Source organism: Trachypithecus francoisi, unplaced genomic scaffold (assembly GCF_009764315.1).
Source record: "Trachypithecus francoisi isolate TF-2019V2 unplaced genomic scaffold, Tfra_2.0 Lachesis_group15, whole genome shotgun sequence".
NCBI classification, from domain to species: domain Eukaryota; kingdom Metazoa; phylum Chordata; class Mammalia; order Primates; family Cercopithecidae; genus Trachypithecus; species Trachypithecus francoisi.
Window position 1 is genome coordinate 112838416 of NW_022681460.1, and position 24645 is coordinate 112863060.

The following is a 24645-nucleotide window of genomic DNA, read 5'->3' on the forward strand; positions in this document are numbered from 1 at the left end:
CCGGGCCGCCCCCCGCCCGTGACGCGCTCCCCGCCCCCTCCGCGCCGGGAGCCCGAGCCCAAGCGGGAGCCCGAGGAGGGCGAAGGGGCGGCGGGCGGCGAGGAGGCGGCGCGGGAGGCGGCCGGTGCCGCGGGGCCGCCGCCGCCTCTGAGCCGCGCCGAGCGCACGAGCGCAGCCGCGTCGCTGCGGCCCCGGCCGCGCCATGGGGAAGGAGCAGGAGCTGGTGCAGGCGGTGAAAGCGGAGGACGTAGGGACCGCGCAGAGGCTGCTGCAGAGGCCGCGGCCCGGGAAGGCCAGTGAGTGCCGGGGGCGCGGGGCGCGGGCGGGAGCCCGGGGGCCCCTCCCCGGCGCAGAGCCCCCCACCCCTCCCGGCGCCGGGCAGGGAGGGGACGCTGTCGGGTCCCCGGGGGCGGGGCGGGGCCAGCAGCGCCCAGACCCTCGGTCCGTGCTCCCCACCCGCTGTCCCCAGCACTGGAGATGGGGCGGCCCGGAGAGCCGGCCGTCACCCTGAGCCCCCCAGCGGGCACCTGGCGGCACCCGCCTCCCGGGCCGCGGGCGTTCGCATCCCTCCCTCCCTACCTCTGTCCCCCTCCCTTCCCAGGCTGCGGGCTGACAGCTGGACGTCTCTGCTGGGGCCTTCAAAGGGCGAGGCAGATGCCCCCCCCACCACACGCACCGGGCAGACAGGGAAGGGGGCCCCTGCGGGGAGGGGCGACCCGGGAGCTGACAGTCCCTGGCAGACCCCCTCCCCGCCCCACGTTTAATAACACGCTTTGCAGGGAAGGTGGGGGGCAGGATCACGCTGGGGGTGTGGCTGCCCTGGCATGGCCGGTGGGGGGCCATTTACTGATGGGAGAGCAGAGGCCCAAGGTCGCCTAGCCCAGGGCAGGCTGGACTCCAGGCAGGGCCGGCCTGGGGACAAGGGCTTGGGGCCCTGCTCAGCCAGGCTCCAGCAGACCCAGGTCCCCAGCTTCCCTGCTGGGAAAGGAGGCCATGAGGGAGTGGGGGACCACCATTGGCTATACCTAGCTTGCCCTGTGGGGGACCCAGGAAAGGGCTGGGAGCTTGGAGCCCTGATCCCAGCACTCATCCTGGCTCAGCGCGTAGCCTCCCTGGGGGCCGCGGGAGATGGATGGATGGGCGTGTGGACAAGCCGCGTGTGCGGCTGCGCACGTATAGCCGTGTCAGTGTGTCAGGGCACCTGTGCAGGCACGGACAGGGCTCTGCAGGTCGGCACGTGGGGTCTGGGCGTCCTCCCGCCTCCCTCCACCCCCACAGACTGTAAGACAGGGAATCCTCCTCCCCTTCCTCCAGGGGGATGCCAAGAACTGGGACTGGCTTCTGGGAGGTCGGTGGGGGGATCCTAGAGTCCCAGGAGGACCCCCCACTCCTGCACTTCACCAGCGGCCCATGACTGGCCAGCTCCTGTTCACTGTGTGCAGTAAGAGAAAGGGGACACCGGTGCCTTTGCAGGCTGGCCCCGAGCTGATTTCAGGTCCCTGGGCTCAGAAAGGGAGAGCTTGTGGGCAGAGGTAGCCTCAGCTGAGCCTGGAGATCAGGTGTAGGGATTGAGAGAGAAGGCAAGGTAAAGGCTTCCACCTAGTGGTCGCATGACCTTGGACACAGACGGCTCCAACTCGGTGGACCTCAGTCTCCTTGTCTGTAGGATGGGATGTCAGCCTCATGGCGGGGTCCTAAGACCAGTGAGCCTGGGCACTTGGAGCCCAGGCATTCAGTAAATGCTCAGTAAATGCCAGCGATGACCGCAGCCTTAGATGGCCCAGGTCCAGGGGCCGGGGAAGTGGGGGCTTCAGCTCTGGGGAGGTTCCTCCTCCCTTCTATTGTGGCCATTCTGGGGGCTTCCATCCTCACCTGGGTCTCTGCCTGTCTTGCCTGGCCTCTGGGGCAGGAGAGACACCTGCCCTGGCCCCGGCTCCTGCTCTCTGACTCACAGGGGCGGGTGTAATAAATCAGAGGAGAAATCCCTCCATGAATTAGCTCCGTTGTCATGGCAACGCTGGCCTGCTTTGGAGTAAGATGTATTTTGATTCAGTAAAGTACAGCTGAGTTTGGGCCACGAGGTGGGGGGTGTCCAGCAGTGTCCTCCAGGGCCCCCTGAGCCCAGGGCTGTCCCCATGAGCTTTACTTCCATGGTCTCCTCTGGGCACCCGGCCCCTTCCCTCCACCCCCTTCTCCAGAGTCACCCCAGGCTCAGCCAGCCCCCCACTCACCCCGCCCTGAAGGGAGCCTCCCGTGCCCGCATGCACATACTTAGCAGCTGTCCTTGAGCAGAAGAGGAGCCTGTTCTGGGGGAGATTCCGGGGCAGGGGCTGGCCTCCTGCTGGTCGAGAGGGACCCACTCAGCTCTGACCCAGACCCTATCCAGGGAGGCCCCCTGTCCATGGAGGCAGGCCTGAGAATGCCCTGGAGGATGCCCCTGAGCACCGAGGGCCAGCGCCCCGCCCCCCTCTCACCTTCTAATAGCCCCCTAGTAGCTCCCTTCTAGCCCGGGGTATGAACCGGATCCCAGAGTTGGGGACAGGCTCAGGATAGCAGTGAGAGGGCTGGTCAGGGGTAAGGGCTTTACCATCATAGAGTCACAGGGCTTAGGGACCTCATGGAGAGGGAGGGGGGCTCCTGGGCTTTCATTCTGGCCCTGGTCCCCTCCAGCTATGCTCGCTCCTGCTTCATCCAGAGAACCCATTTCCAGGTGAAACAGCCCCCAGCCCCAGGCCCTTCTCAGTTCTGGGACCTTCCTGGGTAACCACTGTCTCCCACAGGAATTGGGGTTAGCATGTCCCAAGACCTCAAGCTCCCTCCATCCAATTTCAGCCATTTTCCCCCTTGAGGAGACCATGGGTGGGGAGAGGGATGAGATGGCTTTACTAAGGCACTCCTTCTCACATGGGGGCGGTCCCCTTCCTGAGGGAGACATCCTCCCCCACTAGCAGCTGTCACTTTCTGGACTTTGACCTCCAGCCCCCCGAGATTTCAGCCCCTGCAGGTGTGGCTGGGTGAGAAGATGGTTTCCACTCTGGCTGCCTCAGCTGGGGGAGGGATGATAGGGCCTGGCTTGGGCAATCCTGGGGACATGCTGAGTGAGGGCTGGCTACCCTGGAGCTGGGAAGAGCAGGGCTCAGCGTTCTGGGGGAAGAACCTCCTGAGTGTGGCCCTGGCAGGGATGCACGGGACAGTGACACCTGCGCTCCCTTCAGCTAATGGTAAGGGATGGTGGCAGGCCCCAAGACATAATTCCCAGGTCCCCATGCAAAATGTAAACACAGGGCCCCTTGCTCAAAAATAAGAATTTCAGGCCAGGCATGGTGGCTCATGCCTGTAATCCCAGCACTTTGGGAGGCTGAGGAGGGGGATCACCTGAGGTCGGGAGTTCGAGACCAGCCTGACCAACGTGGAGAAACCCCATCTCTACTAAAAATACAAAATTAGCTGGGTGTGTTGGTTCATGCCTGTAATCCCAGCTACTCAGGAGGCTGAGACAGGAGAATTGCTTGAACCCAGGAGGTGGAGGTTGTGGTGAGCCAAGATTGAGATCGCACCATTGCACTCCAGCCTGGGCAACGAGAATGAAACTCTGTTTCCAGACAGAAAAAAAAAAAAAAAAAAAAGAATTTCAAGATGGTGACAGGAGAGCATCCGCAGGCATGGGGTCCTTCTGAGCCAAGCACAGGCCGCACACCCATGAAGTCGCCTTGGCGGCCAGGCAGGGTGTAGGGGATGAGGAGATCAGTCCAGTCTGCTGCTGACTGAGCACCTCATCTGTGTGGGGCACTGTTTTAGCCACTGAGGATTCTTCTGTGAGCAGAACAGATGAGGGCCCTTGTCCCCTTGGTGCTGGTAGTTGAATGATGGAGATGGGTAGGAGCAAGAGCAGAAGGAGGTGGACGTGGCAGGTGGTGATGAGGCCTCCAGAGCCAAGCACAGCAGCTGCAGGGCCGGCAGGGTCACCACTTCAGATGGGGAGGGCATGCTGAGTGAGCAGCCTGTGGGTAAGGACCTGAAAAACGTGAGAGAGGCTGTGGGGTTAACTAGGGAAGAGGAGCCTGCACATGCACACAGGGCATGTGGAAAGGCCCTGGGCTGGGCAGACTATATGCTGGAGGAATGTCTGGAGGCCTGTGTAGTTACAGCAGTAATGGCGGAAGTAATGAGAACTGAGAGCAAAACAGGAGCCCCACGCACGACCGCTGTCCAATCTCAGCCTCCCCTCCCAGCACGGCCACTGTCCAGTGTCGGCCTCCCCTCCCAGTGAGACCAGTGCTGTCAGGGGGTCTTCAGGAGAGGAGTGACTGGATCTGACTCATGTTCTCTCTCCTCTTTTTTTTTTTTTTTTGAGACAGGGTCTTGCTCTGTCACCCAGGAGGTTGGAATGCAATGGTGCGATCCCGGCTCAGTGTAGCTTCAACCTCCTGGGCTCAGTCGATCCTCCCGCCTCAGCCTCCCTAGTAGCAGGGACCGCAGGCACACGCCTCCATGCCCAGCTAATTTTTTTTCCTTTATTTTTTGTAGAGACAGGGTCTTGCTATGATAGCCAGGCTGGTCTTGAACTCCTGGCCACAAGTCATCCTCCCACCGCAGCCTCCCAAAGTGCTGGGGTTACAGGCATGAGCCACGGCACAGAGCCTGACTCATGTTTTCCCAGGGACTCCCAACTGGGGTGGGTGTGGAGGTTGGACCAAGGGATGTGGGAGGACCTTAGCAACACCAGTGAGGAGGGGATGGCACTAATCCTGCCAGAGATGCCGGCCTGGACCAGGTCGGTGACAGCGGCCGCAGGGAGAAGGGCTAGGGTTCCAAGTGTGCTCTGGGGATGTCTGAGAGGCAGAGCTGACAGACAAGCTATAGGTGTACAGGAAAGGCCCCAGGGCTGGCTCCAAGATTTTGGCCTGGGCCATGGTCAGGAAGGGTGGCACTGCCACTAACCAAGAGGGACACTGGCGCCAGCAGTGTCTGAGCAGTGGGGGAGGGGCCGGTAAAGCTGGAGACACCTTTGCTTGCCAGGATAAACCCCTGGCTGGAGAAAGGTGGGGGTGGGATTCCTGTACATCTAATATTAGTAATCGCCATGCACCAAGTCCTGACTTGTGCCAGGCCCTGCACGATTTATGTCTGGAAATGCTCTCACACCTCTGGGAGGCCCTGTTAGCACCCGCGGCTCCAGCTCAGGGAGGGCGCTGGCAGCCAAGGCCACAGGCTGGTGAGTGGCAGAGCAGAGATTTGAATTCACAGCTGTCTGGCTCCCTCAGCCAGCCTCGTGGGTCATCAGGGGACCTGTGCCCTGCGTCCAGTGGCTGGGACCGAGGCCGGGGCAGCGGGGGCTGCTGTGGGTCACTGTGTAAGCCCTGCAGCCAGCCCTGTGCCTCAACTCCCTCAACTCCCCTGCCCTCAGCTCCTGCCCCCACCCCGTCCTGGGCCCGGACAAAGGGGCTTCTGTCCTGCCAGCTCCCCTCTCAGAGTGACTGACCCACAAATGGGTTATGTAACCACGGCCCAGATAGGCGGGGGTTTGGCCCAAGTCTGCTTGGACTAGTGCCCACTGGGAGGGCATCGGTGGGCTTCCCTCCTCTGGCAGCCAGCTGGGGGAGGCCAGGATGCGGAGGGCCCCAGGAGGATACTGGGGCCCTGAAGGCAGGGCATGGGTCCCTCTGGCCTCAGGTGCTCCAAGTCCCTGGGGAGGAGGCGGCCGTTCGCGTGAGGTCGCTCAGAGGTGCCAGCCCACTCGCCCGCCTCCCACTTCTGCTCATCCACACTGGCTGTGGCCCAGGGCTGGCAGTGGGGGTGCTGCACGGTGGAGACGCAGATCCTCCCCCAGAGATACCCCCATTTCCGGGTGTTCCAGCCTCCCTGGCCACCCCCGGCCCCATCTGGATCCTTCTGAGAGACAGATTGGGCCGGCTCTCTCCCTCCCACGTTGGCAGGTGCCCAGCCAGTGTCCCAGGGGAGGGGTGTGCATGCACATGTGTGTGCTGGTGTGGGTGCACAGCCTTGCCTCCTATCCCCAGGTGGGGACAAGGACCCCAGGCCGGAGTCCTTAGTACTGTGAACCCCCACATCTCGGCAATGGGACACCAAGTCCCGAGCAGCTGGCACCTGGGGCGGGGTGCGGGGCAGAGCTGAACGCATGAGTGCACGAGTGGACGAGTGAGTGTCTGCAGACTGAGAGCCCAGCAGCTTTGTGCCTGCCGGGGAGATGGCTGGCACCCTCTCCCTGCCCTCAGGCCACCTGGAGGGGCTGGCACAGCCTCCCCTCACCAAGTCTCCTTCCATCCCCAGAGCTCCTGGGCTCCACCAAGAAGATCAATGTCAACTTCCAGGACCCAGATGGGTGAGTTCTGAGCCAGGCAGTGCCCACCTGGAAGGGAGGATGGCTCCTAGGGAGGGCAGGGTGCCCGGGAGGCCGGGGCGCCGGGGCCTCTGCTGTATGTGTCCTCTGCCCATGCTAGCTTCTCGGCTCTGCACCACGCGGCCCTGAATGGCAACACGGAATTGATCAGCCTGTTGCTGGAGGCCCAGGCTGCTGTGGACATCAAGGACAACAAAGGCAAGACTGGTCCAGGGGCCTCCAGTGGGGGCAGGGGTGGGGGAAGTGAAGGGGGCGCCCCGGGGCCTGCATGGGTCCTTGGCTGAGGCCTCAGCCCAGGGTCTTAGTCCGATTTCAGGCAGGTCCTCCTGGGATCAGGGTCCTGGAGACCAAGGGTGGGCTTGGAGTCAGGGGTCAGCTCCCAGCAATCCCCAAACCCACAGGGTTGGCCTCGGGGGTCAAAGGTCAGCTCCCAGCATTCCCCCCACCTCGCAGAGTTGGGGTTGGGGTCAGGGGTCGGCTCCTAGCACCCTCCTACCCCCTAAGTTTGGCCTTGGGGTCAGGGGTCAGGTCCCAGCACTCCCCTATCCCCCAGGTTGGGCTTGCGGTCAGTAGTCAGCTCCCAGCATCCCCCACGCCCTAGGGTTGGACTTGGGGTCAGGGGTCAGGTCCCAGCAGCCCCATCCTCCAGAGTTGGGTTTGGGGTCAAGGGTCAGCTTTCAGCATCCCCCTGTCCCCCAGGCATGCGGCCGCTGCACTATGCGGCCTGGCAGGGCCGGAAAGAGCCCATGAAGCTGGTGCTGAAGGCAGGCTCGGCCGTGAACATCCCGTCTGATGAGGGCCACATCCCCCTGCACCTGGCAGCCCAGCACGGTCACTATGATGTGGTGAGGCCTGAGCCGGGGCGGGGGCAGGGTCAGGGCAGCCCGGGCAGGGCAGCGCAGCCTGAGGATGTGCGGGCCTGACTGCACCATTGGCCCCCAGTCTGAGATGCTGCTACAGCACCAGTCTAACCCGTGCATGGTGGACAACTCGGGGAAGACGCCCCTGGACCTGGCCTGCGAGTTCGGCCGCGTTGGGGTGAGTCTCCCGTGGAGCCCTGTGGGGTGGGGCTGGGGAGCCCCACATCAGGGCCCCCCTACACTGATCCCTCCTTCAAGGTGGTCCAGCTGCTCCTCAGCAGCAACATGTGTGCGGCGCTGCTGGAGCCCCGGCCGGGAGATGCCACCGACCCCAACGGCACCAGCCCTTTGCACCTTGCAGCCAAGAATGGCCACATCGACATCATCAGGTAGAGCCGGTGGCAGGGAGGGCCTCAACCTTAGGGTCCCCAGGGTTCAGCAGCAGCCTGGGGCTCAGGGCACCAGCTTCTGGCTTGGGGATAGGGCAAGAGCAGGCAGGGTCCCAGGTCCCTGGTTAGGCCTCTGGCATGGCCTCCAGGGCTCATGTACAGTATGAGCTGGAGGGGCTGGGAAAGGGGCTTCTGTGACTTCTCTGTCCCGGCCCCGTTGCTCCTGGGTGCGCTCGAGGAGGTGCTGAACTTCCCTGAGCCTCACTTTCCCATCCAAAAGTGGGGCTCACAGCAGCGCCTACGCTAGCATCAGACAAGATAACAGGTGGGAAGTCTTAGCACAGGGAGGGCCCTTCAGTAGCTCTCACTGTGTGCCGGGCACGGCGGCTGACACCTGTGATCCCAGCACTTTGGGAGGCCAAGGAGGGAGGATTGCTTGAGGTTGGGAGTTCACACACACACAAAAAAGTTAGCCGGATGTGTTGGCACACACCTGTAGACCCAGCTACTGGGAAGCTGAGGCAGGAGAATCACTTGAGCCCATGAGGCTGAGGCTGCAGTGAGTGGTGACTGTGCCATTGCACTCCAGCCTGGGTGACAGAGCAAGACCCTGTCTCAAAAAAAAAAAAAAAAAAAAAAATTCAGCTGGGTGTTGTGATGCACATCTGTAGTCCCGGCTGCTTGAGAGGCTGAGGTGAGAGGATTGCATGAGCCTGGGAGGTCGAGGCTGCAGTGAGCCAGGATGGTGCCATTGCATTCCAGCCTGGGTGACAGAGAGAGACCCCATCTCTACTTTTTTTTTTAAAAGTGGCCGAGTGCGGTGGTTCAAAATGCTGCAATCCCAGCATTTTGAGAGGCTGACGCAGGAGCCCAGGAGTTTGAGACCAGCCTGGGCAACATAGCAAGACCTGGTTTTTACAAAAAATAAAGGCAAAAACAAACAAACAAAAAAGCTGGAAATAGGCCGGGCGCGGTGGCTCAAGCCTGTAATCCCAGCACTTTGGGAGGCCGAGACGGGCAGATCACGAGGTCAGGAGATCGAGACCATCCTGGCTAACATGGTGAAACCCCGTCTCTACTAAAAAATACAAAAAACTAGCCGGGCGACGTGGCGGGCGCCTGTAGTCCCAGCTGCTTGGGAGGCTGAGGCAGGAGAATGGCGTAAACCCAGGAGGCGGAGCTTGCAGTGAGCTGAGACCCGGCCACTGCACTCCAGCCTGGGCGGGGCAGAGCGAGACTCCGTCTCAAAAAAAAAAAAAAAAAAAAAAAAAAAAGCTGGAAATAAGCGTGCATGTCTGTAATCCCAGCTACTCTGGAGGCTGAGGCAGGAGGATTGCTTGAGGCCAAGAGTTTGAGACTGCAGTAAGCCATGACTGCACCACTGTACTCTAGCCTGGGTGACAGAGGGAGACCATGTCTTAGAAAAAGCAGACCGGACTCAGTGGCTCACGCCTGTAATCCCAGCACTTTGGGAGGCCGAGGCGGGTGAATCACCTGAGGTCAGAAGTTTGTGTCCAACTTAGCCAAAATGGTGGAAACCCCGTCTCTACTAAAAATACAAAATTAGCTAGGCGTGGTGGCAGGTGCCTGTAATCCCAGCTACTCCAGAGGCTGAGGCAGGAGAGTCGCTTGAACCCAGGAGGTGGAAGTTGCAGTGAACCGAAATCGCACCATGGCATTCCAGCCTGGTCAACAAGGGTGAAACTCCGTCTCAAAAAAAAAAAAAAACAGTACAAGAAAAAGCGCTCAGCACTCAGTGAATGTCAGAGACACGGGGCAGGGCTAGACGGTCCTCAGCCACCAACCAGACTGCTGGGGTACCTGGAAATGGAGGCCTGGCTTGGGGGTGCTGGGGCCGGCCTCCTGCTGGAAGGCCCCGCCTGTTCACCTTGCCTTCCCGCCAGGCTCCTCCTCCAAGCCGGCATCGACATTAACCGCCAGACCAAGTCCGGCACGGCCCTGCACGAGGCTGCGCTCTGCGGGAAGACAGAGGTGGTGCGGCTGCTGCTGGATGTGAGTGTGAGGGCCAGGGGTGCTGGGCCCAGTGGGCTGTAGGGGCTCCTGACAGGGCCTCACCTCTCACATGTGCAGAGCGGGATCAATGCCCACGTGAGGAACACCTACAGCCAGACAGCCCTGGACATCGTGCACCAGTTCACCACGTCCCAGGCCAGCAGGGAGATCAAGCAGCTGTTGCGAGGTGGGCCCAGGCAGGGCAGAGGGGCAGTGGCTGGGGCTGGGGCTGGGCCAGATCAGCCCGCAGGACTTGGGGGGCCCCCTCCTGTATCCCCAGAGGCCTCAGCAGCCCTGCAGGTCCGGGCGACCAAGGATTATTGCAACAATTACGACCTGACCAGCCTCAATGTGAAGGCGGGGGACATCATCACAGTAAGCATGGCCTCAGGGGCTGTCTCGGCAGGGAGGGGGCGGCACCTGGGCGTGTGCACCCCAGAACACCCTCCTGCCGCAACTAGGGGGCACTGGGCAGGAGACTGCGAAACGGGGCATCTCCCTGAGCGCCCCCCACCTTACTGGCCAGGTCCTCGAGCAGCATCCGGATGGCCGGTGGAAGGGCTGTATCCATGACAACCGGACGGGTAATGACCGGGTGGGCTACTTCCCGTCCTCCTTGGGCGAGGCCATCATCAAGCGAGCAGGCAAGTTCCACCCCACCCTGGGAGGCAGGCAGGAGCTGCGCACCTTGGGCTTGGGGACTGGAAGCAGCGAGCATGCTAAGGGTGTGGGGGCCCAGCAGGGCTGGGTTTCTGGGTGCCAGTGTGGGGTTGAGTGGGGAGCATCAGAGTGCCCCAGCGGCCATCTCCTCATCCGTTCCCAACCTATTCCTTTGTGCGTTCCACCAAGCACTGTGTGCTGCCACGTCTGGTTCTGAACTGGCCACCAGGACAGATGGGTACCCAACTCCCAAGGAGCTTGCCCTGGGGCGGGAGGGGGCAGGGGACAGTGAAGTGAACATGACAGGACATGTACTTACCAGTGACCCGGAGCACAGGGAGGGCCTGCTTGAGATGATGCAGTCAGAGGAGGCCAGAGAATGCCCTGAGAGACTGGTGGGTTCCAGGTAGCAGGAGCTGTGCATTAAAAGGGGACAGGGCCAGGTGTGGTAGCTCACGCTTGTCATCCCAGCACTTTGGGAGGCCAAGGTGAGAGGACTGTTTGAGCCTGGGAGTTCGAGATCAGCCTGGACAACATAGTGAGATTCCATCTCTACAAAACATAAAATTAGCCAAGCATGGTAGTGTGCGCCTATGGCCCCAGCGACTTGGGAGGCTGAGGTGGGAGGGTTGCTTGAGCCTGGGAAGTGGAGGCTACAGTGAGCCAAGATTGCACCAGCCTGAGGGACAGAGCGAGACTCTGTCTCAAAATAATAGTGATAACAACAAAGGCACTCAAGTGTCTGCTCTTGGTGAAGAAAAAAGGGAAAAACCAAAGGCGCTGAGGCAGGCAAGAGCTGGGCACATCTGAGGAACAGGACGCTGAGGAGAGGGACTAGGCCAGGGACCCAGGCTGTGAAGCCCCACGTAGCGGCTCTGAGGGACCAGGGGCCCGTTGACTCCTGATGGAGGACATGGAGGTGGACAAGCAGGGCCAGCCCCCGGCCACGGCCATCTAGCTCCTGAGTGGGAGCCTTGGCTCCAGCTTGTAGGGGGCTTCTTGCCTGCCCCCCACTCCCCAGTTCAGAGATGTTCACACCATCCAGCAATCTCTGGCCCCCTGCCCGCAGGACCCCAGGGCCACCAGCAGGATGCCTAGGCTTGGCTGCCTCTGCCTCTCTCCTGCTCTAAACATCTGGCGGGGGAGGGGTCTTCCTCGGGGCTCTCAGCTCCCTGGAGACAACAGCAAGCAGAGAGGACCCCCTTGCAGTGGCTGCCTGGCCTCTGCCCCACCTCCCCTGTGTCAGCACCCGCCCTCGCTGGCCCAGGTCTCAGGAGGCTGTGCTCGATCTACAGGTTCCCGAGCAGGCGCTGAGCCAAGCCTGCCCCAGGGAAGCAGCTCATCGGGACCTTCTGCACCCCCAGAGGAGATCTGGGTGCTGAGGAAGCCTTTTGCAGGTAAGTTGGGCCCCTGAAGGGCAGAGGTGGCAGGACTTCCACAAGGCACCACTGTGGGGCCACGCAGGGGCCAGCACTGGCCTCATCTTGCTCTCACACTGGCAGGTGGGGACCGAAGCGGCAGCATGAGCGGTGTGGCTGGCAGCCGGGGCAGCGGGGGCCACACCCTACACGCAGGCTCTGAGGGTATCAAGGTAGGTGGGGTGGTGGTCGGGGCTAGGTTGGCCAGGGCTGGGAGCAGGCAACAAGCTGGTGTTTCTGGGTTGTAGCTCCTGGCAACGGTGCTTTCCCAGAAGTCCGTCTCCGAGTCCAGTGCAGGGGACAGCCCCGCCAAGCCTCTAGAAGGCTCTGCAGGTAAGAGCAAGGATGCTGCCGCACAGCCTGACAGAGGAAAGCAACCCGACAGCTCTTGTCCCCCACCCACTCTCGTCCTCAGGTGCGGCCCGGTCCCAGCCTCCAGTGGCCCATGCCGGGCAGGTCTATGGGGAGCAGCCGCCCAAGAAGCTGGAGCCAGCATCGGAGGGCAAGGTACAGGGCTTGGGGGTGCTCCCAGTGTGGGCTCCGGGGAGAGGCAGTAAGGCCGATGAGCTGATGGGTGCCTACACAGCCTGTCTGGCCTGGCTGCGGTGGGGTCGGGGGCACTGCCAGGCCAGACCCTCTCCTCTGTCTGTCAGTCTGTGTGTGTTGTGTGTGTCCGCCTGTGTGTATGGGTGTCGTTGTTGTAAAGGCTGTGCGTGTGGGCTAACCTGTGCCTCCATGTGTGCATGTGTGTGTGCGGGGTGCGTGTGTGATGGTGTGACTGCGAGCCGAGCACGCGTGTCTGTGTACAGGTGGAAGGGGCTGGGTATGAGACAGTGCAGTGCGTGCATGGGCGCGGCGCGTGGTGTGTGAGTGCACCTGTGTGCTGGGGAGGCGTAAGCTGCTGGCTGAGTCCTGCACGGTGGAGGAGGCAAGGTGCCCCTGCCTGTGGGCACAGAGCCTACCTTCCGGTCCAGCCCGAGGCCCCTTTCCCGGAGCTCCTTCCTAAGGGGCCACACCACCTGCCTCCCCAAGATGACGCGGGGCGTCCCTGGTGCAGGAGCAGGGAACAGTCAGGGAGGCATGCGGTGGACAGCAGCAGCCCCCCCGCCCCCCCAGTGGAGATCCCAGAAGGCGGAAGGGTGGAGGATGCTCCAGGAGGCGCCTCAGGGACTGTGGACTGAGGATCATTCACGGGCCAGGCTCACCGGGGCCTGCTGCAGATGGAGCAGCGGACAGCGGACACAGCAGCTGCACGGCTGGCCGGCCAAGCAGAGAAGGAGGCGCTGTGGTGGCAGGGGCACAGCCGGGCAGGCGAGCCTGCAGTGGGTGCCTTGTGTCTTCCAGAGCTCCGAGGCCGTGAGCCAATGGCTCACCGCATTCCAGCTGCAGCTCTACGCCCCCAACTTCATCAGCGCTGGCTACGACCTGCCCACCATCAGCCGCATGACCCCCGAGGTGAGCTTTCCACCCGCCGCCGGTGCCAGCTGCGTCCCACAGACGGGCCCAGCCCCCAGCTGACAAGCCTCCCCTCTGCCTAGGACCTCACGGCCATTGGTGTCACCAAGCCGGGCCACCGGAAGAAGATTGCGGCAGAGATCAGCGGCCTAAGCATCCCCGACTGGCTGCCTGAGCACAAACCCGTAAGGCCACCTGCACCCCAGGGGCTGGGCCCAGGACGGGCAGACAGACAGACAGAGAGCCTGCCTCCCTGGCCACAGCCCCCACCCACCCTCAGGGTCTTGAGGGAGAGGAGAGTGAAGGATGTCCTGCTAGCAGGGAGCCTCCCAGTCAGCCCCTATTCTGTCACTGGGGCAGAGGCGAGGTGATGCTGTCCAGGGGCCATCGGAGCCGAGGGAGCCTGAAGCCAGGAGAGTCTCCTTCCCACGTCCACGCTCTCACCAGGACTCCCTGCACATGCAAGCTGCCCCACAGAGACCCTCAGCCACCAGGCCTCCAAGCACTGCCACTCACATGCAGACTGCAGGGGCTGTGCTCACACGCACCCAGGCACGTGCCAGCCCCTGCACAGCAGGCGTGCATGCAATACCCTACAGGTGCCCACCAACTTCATGCGTGCACACGCGCTCTACCGCACGTGTGGCCCTCACCAATAGCTGACACCCCATTTTTGGCGATACCTGCACATGCCATGGCCAGTGGTCATTAATGGGGAGGTGCCGTGGTCAAGCCTGTAATCCCAGCACTTTGGGAGGCCGAGGAGGGTGGATCACGAGGTCAAGAGATCGCGACCATCCTGGCTAACACGGTGAAACCCCGTCTCTACTAAAAATACCAAAATTTGGCCATGCGTGGTGGCGGGCGCCTGTAGTCCCAGCTACTCAGGAGGCTGAGGCAGGAGAATGGCGTAAACCCAGGAGGTGGAGCTTGCAGTGAGCTGAGATCGTGCCACTGCACTCCAGCCTGGGCGACAGAGCGAGACTCCGTCTCAAAACACAAAACAAAACAAAAAGGGAGGTGCCTGTGCCGTGGGATGGTTCTGGGCCTGAAGAAGGTGGGCCCAGGCCTAGCCCAACCCAAGTGGACTCTCTGGGTCTCACATTGAGTTCTGGGCTCCCAATGGGAGAGGCAATTGGTGGCTGTTGAGGGCCACCTGGCGTGTGGGTCTGCACTCACCCTGCCTTGCCCCACTCAATTGGTGGCTCTGGGGTCCTCCTGGGGGTCAGGTCTGGGTCCCATGGGCCTTGCCGCCCACCTGGGGGTGGCTGAGTATGCCAAGAGCAGGTGCATGAGTGAATTCCAGCTGGGAGTGTGGACGCCTGGATGCCGCTCAGGGAGTGATCGGGTGTTTCTCGGTGCAGACCGATGTGGGTGTTGGCACGTGTGTGTGTTGTGGCTGTGTGGTATGTGTGTGGCCCTGTGTCTGGTGTGAGTGAGAGGTCAGAGTGTGACATGGGACGGGGTGCTGGTGCCTGTGCATGGCTGGGAGCGTAGCGTGCAAGTCATATGCGTGTTCCTGTACCAGGTGTGGACCCGTGTATCTGTGTCCACAACTCTGGGGTGTTTGTGTCTCCCCATGGTGCTGTACTTGTGGCTGCCTGGCCGGGTGGGAAAGTGCCTTCTGCCCCCCGCGACAAGGGCGTCCTACGGATGCGGTCAGCCGTGTGTGTTCGCGTGTGCTCCATGTGTGGCATGCGGTGTCCGGTGCCTGCGCCGAGGCTCTGCCTACATTTCTGGTGCCAACACCTTGGCCTATCTGTTTGTCATTGTCTGTGCCCTGCTGGCCCCGTGCCCCCTCCTCCTCCAGCTCCAGGTAGATGGGCAGGGTGCGGGCAGCCAGCCCAGGTGGCCCCTCTGTGTCTCTGCTCTGTAGGCTAACCTGGCCGTGTGGCTGTCCATGATCGGCCTGGCCCAGTACTACAAGGTGTTGGTGGACAATGGCTACGAGAACATCGATTTCATCACCGACATCACCTGGGAGGACCTGCAGGAGATCGGCATCACCAAGCTGGGTGAGGCCCCAGCCCCAGCCCCTGCCCTCAGTTCCCAGCCCCAGCCCCAGGCTCAGCCCCAGCCCCAGCCCCAGCCCCCAGCCCAGCCCCTGCCCTCTGCTTCCTGGTCCACCTGACCTGCCCCCTGCGCCCCACTCAGGACACCAGAAGAAGCTGATGCTGGCTGTGAGGAAGCTGGCAGAGCTGCAGAAGGCTGAATATGCCAAGTATGAGGGGGGCCCCCTGCGCCGGAAGGCGCCCCAGTCACTTGAAGTGATGGCCATTGAGTCTCCGCCCCCGCCTGAGCCCACACCGGCCGACTGCCAGTCCCCTAAAATGACCACCTTCCAGGACAGCGAGCTCAGTGATGAGCTGCAGGCTGCCATGACTGGCCCAGCTGAGGTGGGGACCACCGCTGAGAAGCCCTCCAGCCATCTGCCACCCACCCCGAGGGCCACCACACGGCAGGAGTCCAGCCTGAGTGGTCGGGCACGGCACATGAGCAGCTCACAGGAGCTGCTGGGCGACGGGCCCCCTGGGCCCAGCAGCCCCATGTCTCGAAGCCAGGAGTACCTGCTGGATGAAGGCCCAGCTCCCGGCACCCCGCCCAAGGAGGCCCGGCCAGGCCGCCACGGTCACAGCGTCAAGAGGGCCAGCGTGCCCCCTGTGCCTGGCAAGCCACGGCAGGTCCTCCCACCAGGCACCAGCCACTTCACGCCCCCCCAGACTCCCACTAAAACCCGACCAGGCTCTCCCCAGGCCCCTGGGGGACCTCATGGTCCAGCCCCAGCTACGGCCAAGGTGAAGCCTACCCCACAGCTGCTGCCGCCAACAGAGCGCCCCATGTCACCCCGCTCCCTGCCTCAGTCACCCACGCACCGCGGCTTTGCCTATGTGCTGCCCCAGCCTGTGGAGGGCGAGGTGGGGCCAGCTGCCCCGGGGCCTGCGCCCCCACCTGTGCCGACCGCTGTGCCCACACTGTGCCTGCCCCCCGAGGCTGACACAGAGCCAGGGCGGCCCAAGAAGCGAGCCCACAGCCTGAATCGCTATGCAGCGTCCGACAGCGAGCCGGAGCGGGATGAGCTGCTGGTGCCTACTGCTGCAGGTCCCTATGCCACAGTCCAGCGGCGCGTGGGCCGCAGCCACTCAGTGAGGGCGCCCGCAGGTGCTGACAAGAACGTCAACCGCAGTCAGTCCTTTGCTGTGCGGCCCCGAAAGAAGGGGCCCCCACCGCCCCCACCCAAGCGCTCCAGCTCAGCCCTGGCCAGTGCCAACCTGGTGGATGAGCCGGTGCCGGACGCCGAGCCTGAAGATGGCCTGCTGGGGGTCCGGGCACAGTGCCGGCGGGCCAGTGACCTGGCCAGCAGCGTGGACACGGGCAGTGCTGGCAGTGTGAAGAGCATTGCAGCCATGCTGGAGCTGTCCTCCATTGGGGGTGGGGGCCGGGCTGCCCGCAGGCCTCCCGAGGGCCACCCCACTCCCCGCCCTGCCAGCCCAGAGCCGGGCCGCGTGGCCACCGTGCTGGCCTCAGTGAAACACAAAGAAGCTGTCGGGCCTGGTGGGGAGGTGGTGAACCGGCGCCGCACGCTCAGCGGGCCAGTCACCGGACTTCTGGCCACTGCCCGCCGGGGGCCTGGAGAGTCGGCAGACCCAGGGCTCTTTGTGGAGGATGGCACTGGCCGGCAGCGGCCTCGGGGTCCCTCCAAGGGCGAGGCAGGTGTTGAGGGCCCTCCCTTAGCCAGGGTGGAGGCCAGTGCCACACTCAAGAGGCGCATCCGGGCCAAGCAGAATCAGCAGGAGAACGTCAAGTTCATCCTGACGGAGTCTGACACGGTGAAGCGCCGGCCCAAGGCCAAGGAGCGGGAGGCCGGGCCTGAGCCACCACCACCACTGTCCGTCTACCAGAATGGCACTGGCACCGTGCGCCGCCGACCGGCCTCGGAGCAGGCTGGGCCTCCGGAGCTGCCCCCACCGCCCCCACCTGCCGAGCCCCCGCCCACTGACCTGGCGCACCTACCCCCACTACCCCCGCCCGAGGGCGAAGCCCGGAAGCCGGCCAAGCCGCCTGTCTCTCCCAAGCCAGTCCTGACGCAGCCCATGCCCAAGATCCAGGGCTCGCCCACACCCACCTCCAAGAAGGTGCCGCTGCCAGGCCCTGGCAGCCCAGGTAGGCGCATGGGGCCAGCCAGGGTGGGGTGAGGGGGCGGCAGGACTCTGCTCCACCTCTCTACTCGGTGGTCTGAGGGGTTTTCCTTTTCTTGGGTTTGATGGAAGCCCAGGTGGGGTGGGAACGTGTCCCCAGACCCTCTCATCCATCCAGGACAAGGTGAGCAGGGTCCTTCCTGGTCCGCTGGGGCGGCAGCGGCACGAGGAGGCCGCGGGAGGCCGGGACAGGGGGCCCGGCGGCGGGGTTCGTGTCCACTCGGTGCCAGCGTGGTCCTTCCCGCAGAGGTGAAGCGCGCCCACGGCACGCCGCCGCCCGTGTCTCCCAAGCCGCCGCCGCCGCCCACGGCGCCCAAGCCCGCCAAGGCGGCCGCGGGGCTGCCTTCGGGCAGCGCCGGCCCTTCGCCCGCACCTTCGCCCGCGCGCCAGCCGCCCGCCGCCCTCGCCAAGCCGCCCGGTACGCCGCCCTCGCTGGGCGCCAGCCCTGTCAAGCCCCCGTCCCCCGGCGCGCCCGCGCTGCACGTGCCCGCCAAGCCCCCGCGCGCCGCCGCTGCTGCCGCCGCCGCGCCCCCCGCCCCGACCGAAGGCGCCTCGCCCGGGGACAGCGCCCGGCAGAAGCTGGAGGAGACGAGCGCCTGCTTGGCCGCGGCGCTGCAGGCGGTGGAGGAGAAAATCCGGCAGGAGGACGCGCAGGGCCCGCGGTAGGTACGGGGCGGGGCCTGGCGGGGGTTGGTAGAGATGGGCGGGGCGTGAGCGGGGCTCGGTCGAGGTCATCGTGCGGTAGGCGGAGCCCGACGGAGAAGCGGGCTGTGGGCGTGACCTGACCGAGGTGGGCGTGGCCAGGCCCACCCCGCCCGCTCACGCCCCGCGCCCCGCGCCCCGCAGCGACTCGGCGGCAGAAAAGAGCACGGGCAGCATCCTGGACGACATCGGCAGCATGTTCGATGACCTGGCCGACCAGCTGGATGCCATGCTGGAGTGAGCGCCGCCTCGCCGGGCCCGCCTGCGCCGCCCGGGCCCTCCCCGCACACTGACCTATACCTCAGGATGGGCGCGACTGGGCGCGGCGCGAGCGGCCGGGCAGGGCCCCGCACAAGCACAACTCCGGCCCTTGGTGCCGGGGCGCCCACCGGGGACCGCCTGGCCGGGGGCTCCAAGGGCTCTGGGCAGACCCCGCGCCCGCGCGTCCTCCCCACTTGCTGCTCCCCGTGCAATACCTGCAGGGCCTCCTGCCTGTGCGGAAGGGGAGGGCGCCCCGGGACCAGGGATGGGGCAGTGCACAGGCCCGGGCCCAGCACAGAACTGCCCATCGGGACGCCCGGTCAGCCGCTCAGGCGCAGCACAAGGGACAGGGGACCAGGGTCAGGGCCCCCCTCCCCCATCGCACCCCCAGAATATAAGCTATCAAGAGTATTAATTTATTGGGAATGAGCTGAGGCGGATTTCCCCAGAGAAACAAAAAGGTATAACTAACAAATATATATTTAAAGAAAGAAATATTATTGATTCTATAGAAAACCATTTACCAACTGAAAGGACACGAATCTAGCTCCGGACAAAAGCTGTTAAGAGGACCAGGCTGTCTGCCAGCGGTCCTTCCTCCCTCCGGCCAGAGTGGAGGCCCCAGGCCGCTAGTACAGGTGGAAGGCTGGGGCCCGGGGGCGGGTGCTCTGGCGGGGGCTCCTCCGCGCTTCTCTCCTAAGTTCTCTGCGCCGCAAGAACTCGAGGTTGTGCCTTGCTCTTGGCGGCCATGTCCTCCTCCTGGCGTGGCTGTATCGGGGCGCGGGTGGGTGTGGTGAATGTGGGTGTGTCAGTGTGGCGGCCACGTGGAAGCACGGCACGTAGCAGGCCAGGCCACAGGCTTGCAGCTCCTCTGAGGACGTGCCTGGCCTCTTCCGGGGCCTGTGCAGGCAGCCCGTCCACCCCGCCGGAGTTCCCACGGACGCTTCTGCTCATGGTCCAAGGCTGTGTCGTGTGGTCATTCGCACCCTCCCTTTTCCTCTCTCTGTCCCTGCTCCCTCCAAGAAGTACTGACTGGTCTCTATCGTGTTTGCTGATCCACAGTGTTGGGCACAACTTTGACGTTTCTTAAAAAAAAAAAATTTTAAAAATGCCGAAAACCAGCGATTGTGGTGTGGGGCGGGCGGAGGCAGCTGGCAGAGGTGGCGTCCGTGCGTGCAGGGCCCCTTCCTGCTGTCTCACCCCGTGTTTCCCTGTAAGTGGACGTGCCCAGCTGTCCCCCCAGGCCTCTCCTCAGCGGGCGGCCCAGGCTGGGCTCCAGCAGGCAGGGAGGGGAGGTTTGGGCAAGGCGCTGCCGTTGGCTGTCAATAAACAGCAGGAAACAGAAGTGCCTGGCTCACTTTTTGGGGGCACGTGTTGGGGGAGATGGGTCCGAAGGCCAGCAACTCGGGTGTGACAAGTTGCCTCCTAGCAGGGAGGCCCCAGAGTGGGCTGAAGTCCTGGGGTCCACCAGAGGAAACCGCCCCATGCCCCCCCACTCACAGCAGCCAGTGCCTATGCACACCAACCTCAAGGCCACACACAGCCCCCTTGTCCCGAGGAGCTGTCCCCACTCACAGCCACAGTCTGTGGAGTGTTTATTTCCACCAAGAAGTAACCAAATCTACATACAGTCTAAAAACAGTAGAAAAGGTGAGTAAAAAGGCCCTCGCTCCATCTAGGGTGGGGATGGAGGGTGGGCCAGGGCAAACGTCGTACCTGGCACCCAGAGAGAGGGGCTGGGCGGCGAGGACAGTGCCGAGTAGAGGGAGGCTCGCCGAGCATGGGGCAGGGAGGGCACTGCCCGGCTGCCAAAGCCTGTCCACCTGTGCCCACAGGGCAGGCAGAAACCCCGAGACCACCCCATGTGACCAGCCTGGTTCAGACAGGTCCAGGGCTGGTCCAGGGGAAGCCACGGCCTGGCCTGGATCCTGTTAGCAAGTCCAAACCTGCAGAGAAATGGCTGCTTCACCAAGGTGTCCTGCGGCCGGCCGCCCTGCCCCAGCCACACCTGTCACACACACCTACCCTCCACCACCTCATGCTGGGGCTGCCAGCTCCTCATTCCCACCCCCGCTCCATCCCGTGCAGCCCCTTTGAATGGCCCGAGCCATGGGCACCGACCTTCACAGTGCTATCCACAGCCCCTGAGAAGAGTCGGCCCCGGGACACGGCCAGTGCGGTGACGCTGCCCTGGTGACGCAGCAGGGTCTGCGTGCAGATCATGTTGTCCATACTCCAGACCTGGGGGCACATGGGACGTGAGGGCCCGCTAGAGCTCAGCTGCCCGCCCTCTGAGCCTCCTGCCACCGCTGGGCCCGCACGCACCCTGAGGGACCGGTCGTAGGATGCACTGAAGACTTTGGTCTGGTCTGGTGTCGAGATGACTGCCAGGGCATACACAGTGCCCACATGGCCTGTGAGGGTCCGCACCTGCTCTTTGGACTCAATGTCCCACACCTGGGAGGGGTGGGCACAGGCAGGTCAAAGACACTGAGCAAGGCAGGGGAGATGGGACCACAGTCTGACCCTACACCCAGACGCCCAGGCCTTACGTGGATGAGGTTCTCGTAGGTGCCACAGACAATGTGGTGATTTGTCACAGCAATGGAGTAGACGCTGCCGCCAGACGTCTGCAGGACATGGATGCAGTCGAGGGTTCGGATGTCCCAGATCTATAAGTAATCATGGGCCACTTGGTCCCAGGCCAGGTGCTTCACCCCCAGGGCCCCTGCACCCCCAGGGCTTCAGCACCACTGGGCAGCCCACCCACCCAGCCAGGGCATGTGCGAAGGTAGGAACAGGGCAGATGGAGCCCCAGGTGCTGGTCTGGGAAGTGCTGGTAGGGGACAAGGCCCTGTGGCCACCAGGTGTGCCCAGGTGCACCTTGATTGTCTGGTAGGAGCCGCTGTACAGGTAGCTCTGGGCAGCCACCAGGGCCCGCACCCAGTGGTTGAGGCCTGTGAGCTCCTTCTTCAACTTCAGCTCAGTGCCCACGATGTCCCAGACCTGCAGGGATGGCTACAATTGTGGGCTGGGCGGGCAGGGGACAGCTCAGTGACTCACACACGCAGGCACACCCTCCACCCATACCTTGATGGCCTTCAGGGAGCCGCTGAAGAGCATGTTGTGTGAGGAGACCAGCGTGCATACCGGGTTGTCGTGGGCCCGGATGGTGTTCACCTTCTGCAGGTTCTGGATGTCCCACACCTGATTGGGGAAGGACCGGAAGCCTCAGGGCACCAAGCCCTGTCACCTGGAGCCTGGAGTCCGGAGCCCAGATGGGGAGAAACACGTCCCTAGGCCACCTGCATACTGAGGCAGGCCTGGGCTGCCTCCTGCCCACCCGCCTGTAGGCCCCACTCACAATGATGGTGCAGTCTGCAGAGCCACTGTAGAGTTTGCACCTGGGGAAGCAGAGACAATGTGTCAAGGTGGGAGAAGCTGTGTCCCTGCTGACACCGCCCTGGCAGGGCCCAAGGTCCATGCCAACCATCAGGAACCAGCAGCGTGGCCCAGGGCCAAGGCCACTGCTGTGTCCCTAAGCTCCAGCCTATTTTCCAGTCTCCACACGGGAACCTTGGAAGGGGTGAGCCAGCCTGATGCCTGCCTGGAAAGCATTTGACAGCGAGCCGGGAGGTAATTACCCGCCCGTTAGCACTGAGTCAATCCCAGGGCCGGCTGCTGGCAGTCAAGCTGCCGCCTCCTGAAAGCGAGCATCTCTCACGCACACGCTTCCTCGCTCGCTCCCACAAAGCCTCACGACAGGAGACAGGAGGCAGGTAGGCCACCTGGCGGCAAGAAGGTGGCCAAGGTAGTTGCTCCGTGGTCCCTATGCCCTGGGCTCTGACTGCAGGCTGAGGAGAGCTGAGCTCCTGCCTTCACTCCCTAAGGTCCCCCCATCTTCTGGTTGCACGAGGAGCACTGGGGCCAGGACAAGGTTCTGCTGGGAGGCTGGCTACGCCAGTTGTTGGGAACACACAACTTCGGAGATGGTGCAGGTCACACGAGGGCCCACACACTGCTGCCCAGGGAGCTAGTGCTGCTCCGGGTGGAGGGCGCCTACAGGTGGGGCACACACATAGCTACACAGGCTCGAGCTCATGGCTCACGGCCCACGGAGTAGCAGCACCACATCTCCTGACCTGGGAGTCACTGGTCACACACGTGCCTGGACTCACCCCTGGATGCAGAGAGCCAGCACGATGCCATCATGGCCCTCCAGTGTCTTCTGGCACTTGTAGGTGGTACATGTATCCCACACCTGCAGAGACGAGGGTCACAGTGGGTCCCAGCAAGGTCAGCCCAGTGCCAAGGGGCAGCATGACAGGAATGAGTAAGGGAGCCCCGCCCATGGGAGAAAGCCCCGCCCATGGGAGAAAGCCCCGCCCACGAGAAGGTCCCACCCATAGGCTGGCTGGCAGTGCCAGGCATGCAGTAGTGCCCAACCCATCCAGGCTGCAGAGACTGAGGTAGGACTCCGCCTACCTTGATGGTCTTGTCAGAGGAGCCGCTGAAGAGCAGGTCACCCATGGAGTAGACGCAGAGACACCACACAGGGCCCTGGTGGCCCACAAAGGTCCCTTTGCATTTGAAGATCTGCTGAGGGTCGTAGGCTGCAGAGATGGGAGCAGTGAATGAGGGCCCCGTAGGGGTCCAGGGGGAGGGCAGGTGGGAGCCGCGGCGGGCCCATACTCACAGCCTAGGATGCCCATGTTCAGCCGCGCGTTGATGTGAGACAGCTCGTCCTGCAGGGCCAAGGGCGGGGCAGAGGGCAGGTGGGCAGGGCTGCTGTGGGGCCAGTGCAGCCTCTCTGCCCCTGCTGCCCTGGGCCAGGGGTGAGCAGGGGCGACAGAAGCCCCTGCCACACACAGACCCCTGATCTTGACTAGTGGAGCCAAGGCCAGGGGAGGCCTCCCTGCCAGGGCCACCAGTCTCCCTGGGTCTCACAAGCCAGCCCCTGCAGCCCCGCCCGCTCACGTTTAACATGGACGCGTCCCGCCGGAACTCCATCAGGTCCTCGCTAAGCTTGCTCTGGTTTTCGTCCAGGACGTCTGAGGAGCAGGAGGAGAGGGGGTGTCACTGGTGCCCGGCACAGTGGCCAGGCCCCCACCTGCCCCAGTGCCCACCCTCACCAAACTTGAGCTCCAGGCTCTTCTCTAGCTGGTCGATCTTCTCCGAGAGCTTGCCCAGCATGGAGCGCAGGAAGGCGATCTCCTGGTCCTTCTGCGCCAGCGCCACGTGCATCTCGTGGAAGCGGTCGTCCGTCTGCTGCAGAAACTCCTTCAGGCCCTCGAAGCGGCAAGTCTCCAGGTGGGTCTCGTAAGTGTCCTGGTTCCCAATGAACGTGCACCTGCGGGGACAGGACAGCTGCCCACCTGCCTGTCTGGTGGGTCCCTGCTGATGCCTCCCTATCCCCAAGAATCCCCCTCGAATGTTCCAGCCCTGTGGCCACTGCACCCCAGGTCCAGCTGCCCCTCCTCCCCACCCAGCTACCCCTGGGCAGCTTCACAAGTGAGGTCCCATCACGTCACCCCTGCAGAGCTCTTTAAGGGTTCCTCCCTCCCTGAGGATAAAACCACGCCCCTCGGCAGCCTCCCTGCCCTGAAGAACTGGGCTCCTGCCTCTCCTCCCACCCCCACCTCCCTCTCCAGAGCTCTCAAGCCCAGCATTTGTTCAACTCCACCCATGCCTGGCGGGCTGCGGGAGCGTCCATGCCCACTTTCCGGACGCCCTCGGCTCCTCCTCTGTGTTTCCAGGGCCTCGGGCCTCTGCTGGGCTCCTGGGCCTCAGAGAGGATTACAAGACCCCGGTGTGGTCCCAGCTCCGACCCACCTCCCCGGGACCAGCAAGCAGGCGGTTCTTAGCGGAGTCTGTGGAGGGACTGCGTCCGCCCCCGCCCGCCCCCCACTCACCCGTACTTGGAGTGGGGACATTTGATGTGCTCACACTCCTTGAGGTGGGCCTCCAGGTTCATCTTGAGCAGTGGGGGGCAGCTGGGGTTGTTGGGGCACCGCACAGGCCTGTAGTCACAGCTGGCCTCGTGGTCCCTGTGCCAGGGTGGGATGTGGGGAGGCCTGAGCCAAAGCCCTGAGAGGCAGCCCCCAGGGAGGCAAAGGTGCCCAGGGAGGGGCACTTACTTCCGGGCGCTGAGCTTGATGGTGAAGGGGCACCCTCGGGGGTCCACCTCAAAGATGGGGGGCTTGCCGCTGCCCGCTGCCCGGCAGCCGTGCCGGCAGTGGATGAAGAGCTCCCCGATCTGCTCGGCCACCGCGATGTTGTTCACCACCACGGTCAGTTTGACATTGTCCACAGGACACTTTTCTGGGGGAG

General features: G+C 63.5%; 2 protein-coding genes across 7 annotated transcripts in view; one reads left to right on the forward strand and one right to left on the reverse strand.

Annotated features, from left to right (window-relative positions):
• On the forward strand, positions 1 to 19660 carry CASKIN1 (CASK interacting protein 1). The gene is made up of 20 exons (XM_033236132.1): positions 1 to 296; positions 6292 to 6343; positions 6462 to 6559; positions 7061 to 7206; positions 7304 to 7399; positions 7480 to 7610; positions 9515 to 9623; positions 9702 to 9810; positions 9904 to 9998; positions 10150 to 10267; positions 11579 to 11680; positions 11786 to 11874; positions 11950 to 12034; positions 12117 to 12208; positions 13046 to 13156; positions 13240 to 13341; positions 15033 to 15171; positions 15311 to 17317; positions 17600 to 18014; positions 18199 to 19660. The coding sequence occupies exons 1-20, from the start codon at positions 203 to 205 to the stop codon at positions 18293 to 18295; spliced, it is 4287 nt and encodes a 1428-aa protein (XP_033092023.1). The 5' UTR covers positions 1 to 202; the 3' UTR covers positions 18296 to 19660.
• The window catches only part of TRAF7 (TNF receptor associated factor 7), a 21689-nt gene continuing 15759 nt past the window's right edge, over positions 18716 to 24645 (reverse strand). For 5 of the 6 annotated variants that reach the window (XM_033236133.1, XM_033236138.1, XM_033236134.1 and 2 more), the window contains 14 exons: positions 24453 to 24636; positions 24228 to 24362; positions 23448 to 23665; positions 23293 to 23366; positions 23012 to 23060; positions 22801 to 22928; positions 22494 to 22576; positions 21680 to 21719; positions 21406 to 21522; positions 21199 to 21321; positions 20868 to 20987; positions 20641 to 20772; positions 20437 to 20556; positions 18716 to 20261 (listed from right to left, as the gene is read on the reverse strand). In XM_033236133.1, coding sequence (XP_033092024.1) covers positions 20247 to 20261; positions 20437 to 20556; positions 20641 to 20772; positions 20868 to 20987; positions 21199 to 21321; positions 21406 to 21522; positions 21680 to 21719; positions 22494 to 22576; positions 22801 to 22928; positions 23012 to 23060; positions 23293 to 23366; positions 23448 to 23665; positions 24228 to 24362; positions 24453 to 24636 — 1538 coding nt within the window. In that variant the 3' untranslated portion in view covers positions 18716 to 20246. The remainder of the gene's footprint in view (positions 20262 to 20436; positions 20557 to 20640; positions 20773 to 20867; positions 20988 to 21198; positions 21322 to 21405; positions 21523 to 21679; positions 21720 to 22493; positions 22577 to 22800; positions 22929 to 23011; positions 23061 to 23292; positions 23367 to 23447; positions 23666 to 24227; positions 24363 to 24452; positions 24637 to 24645) is intronic. The other variant, XM_033236135.1, reaches the window with a different exon arrangement.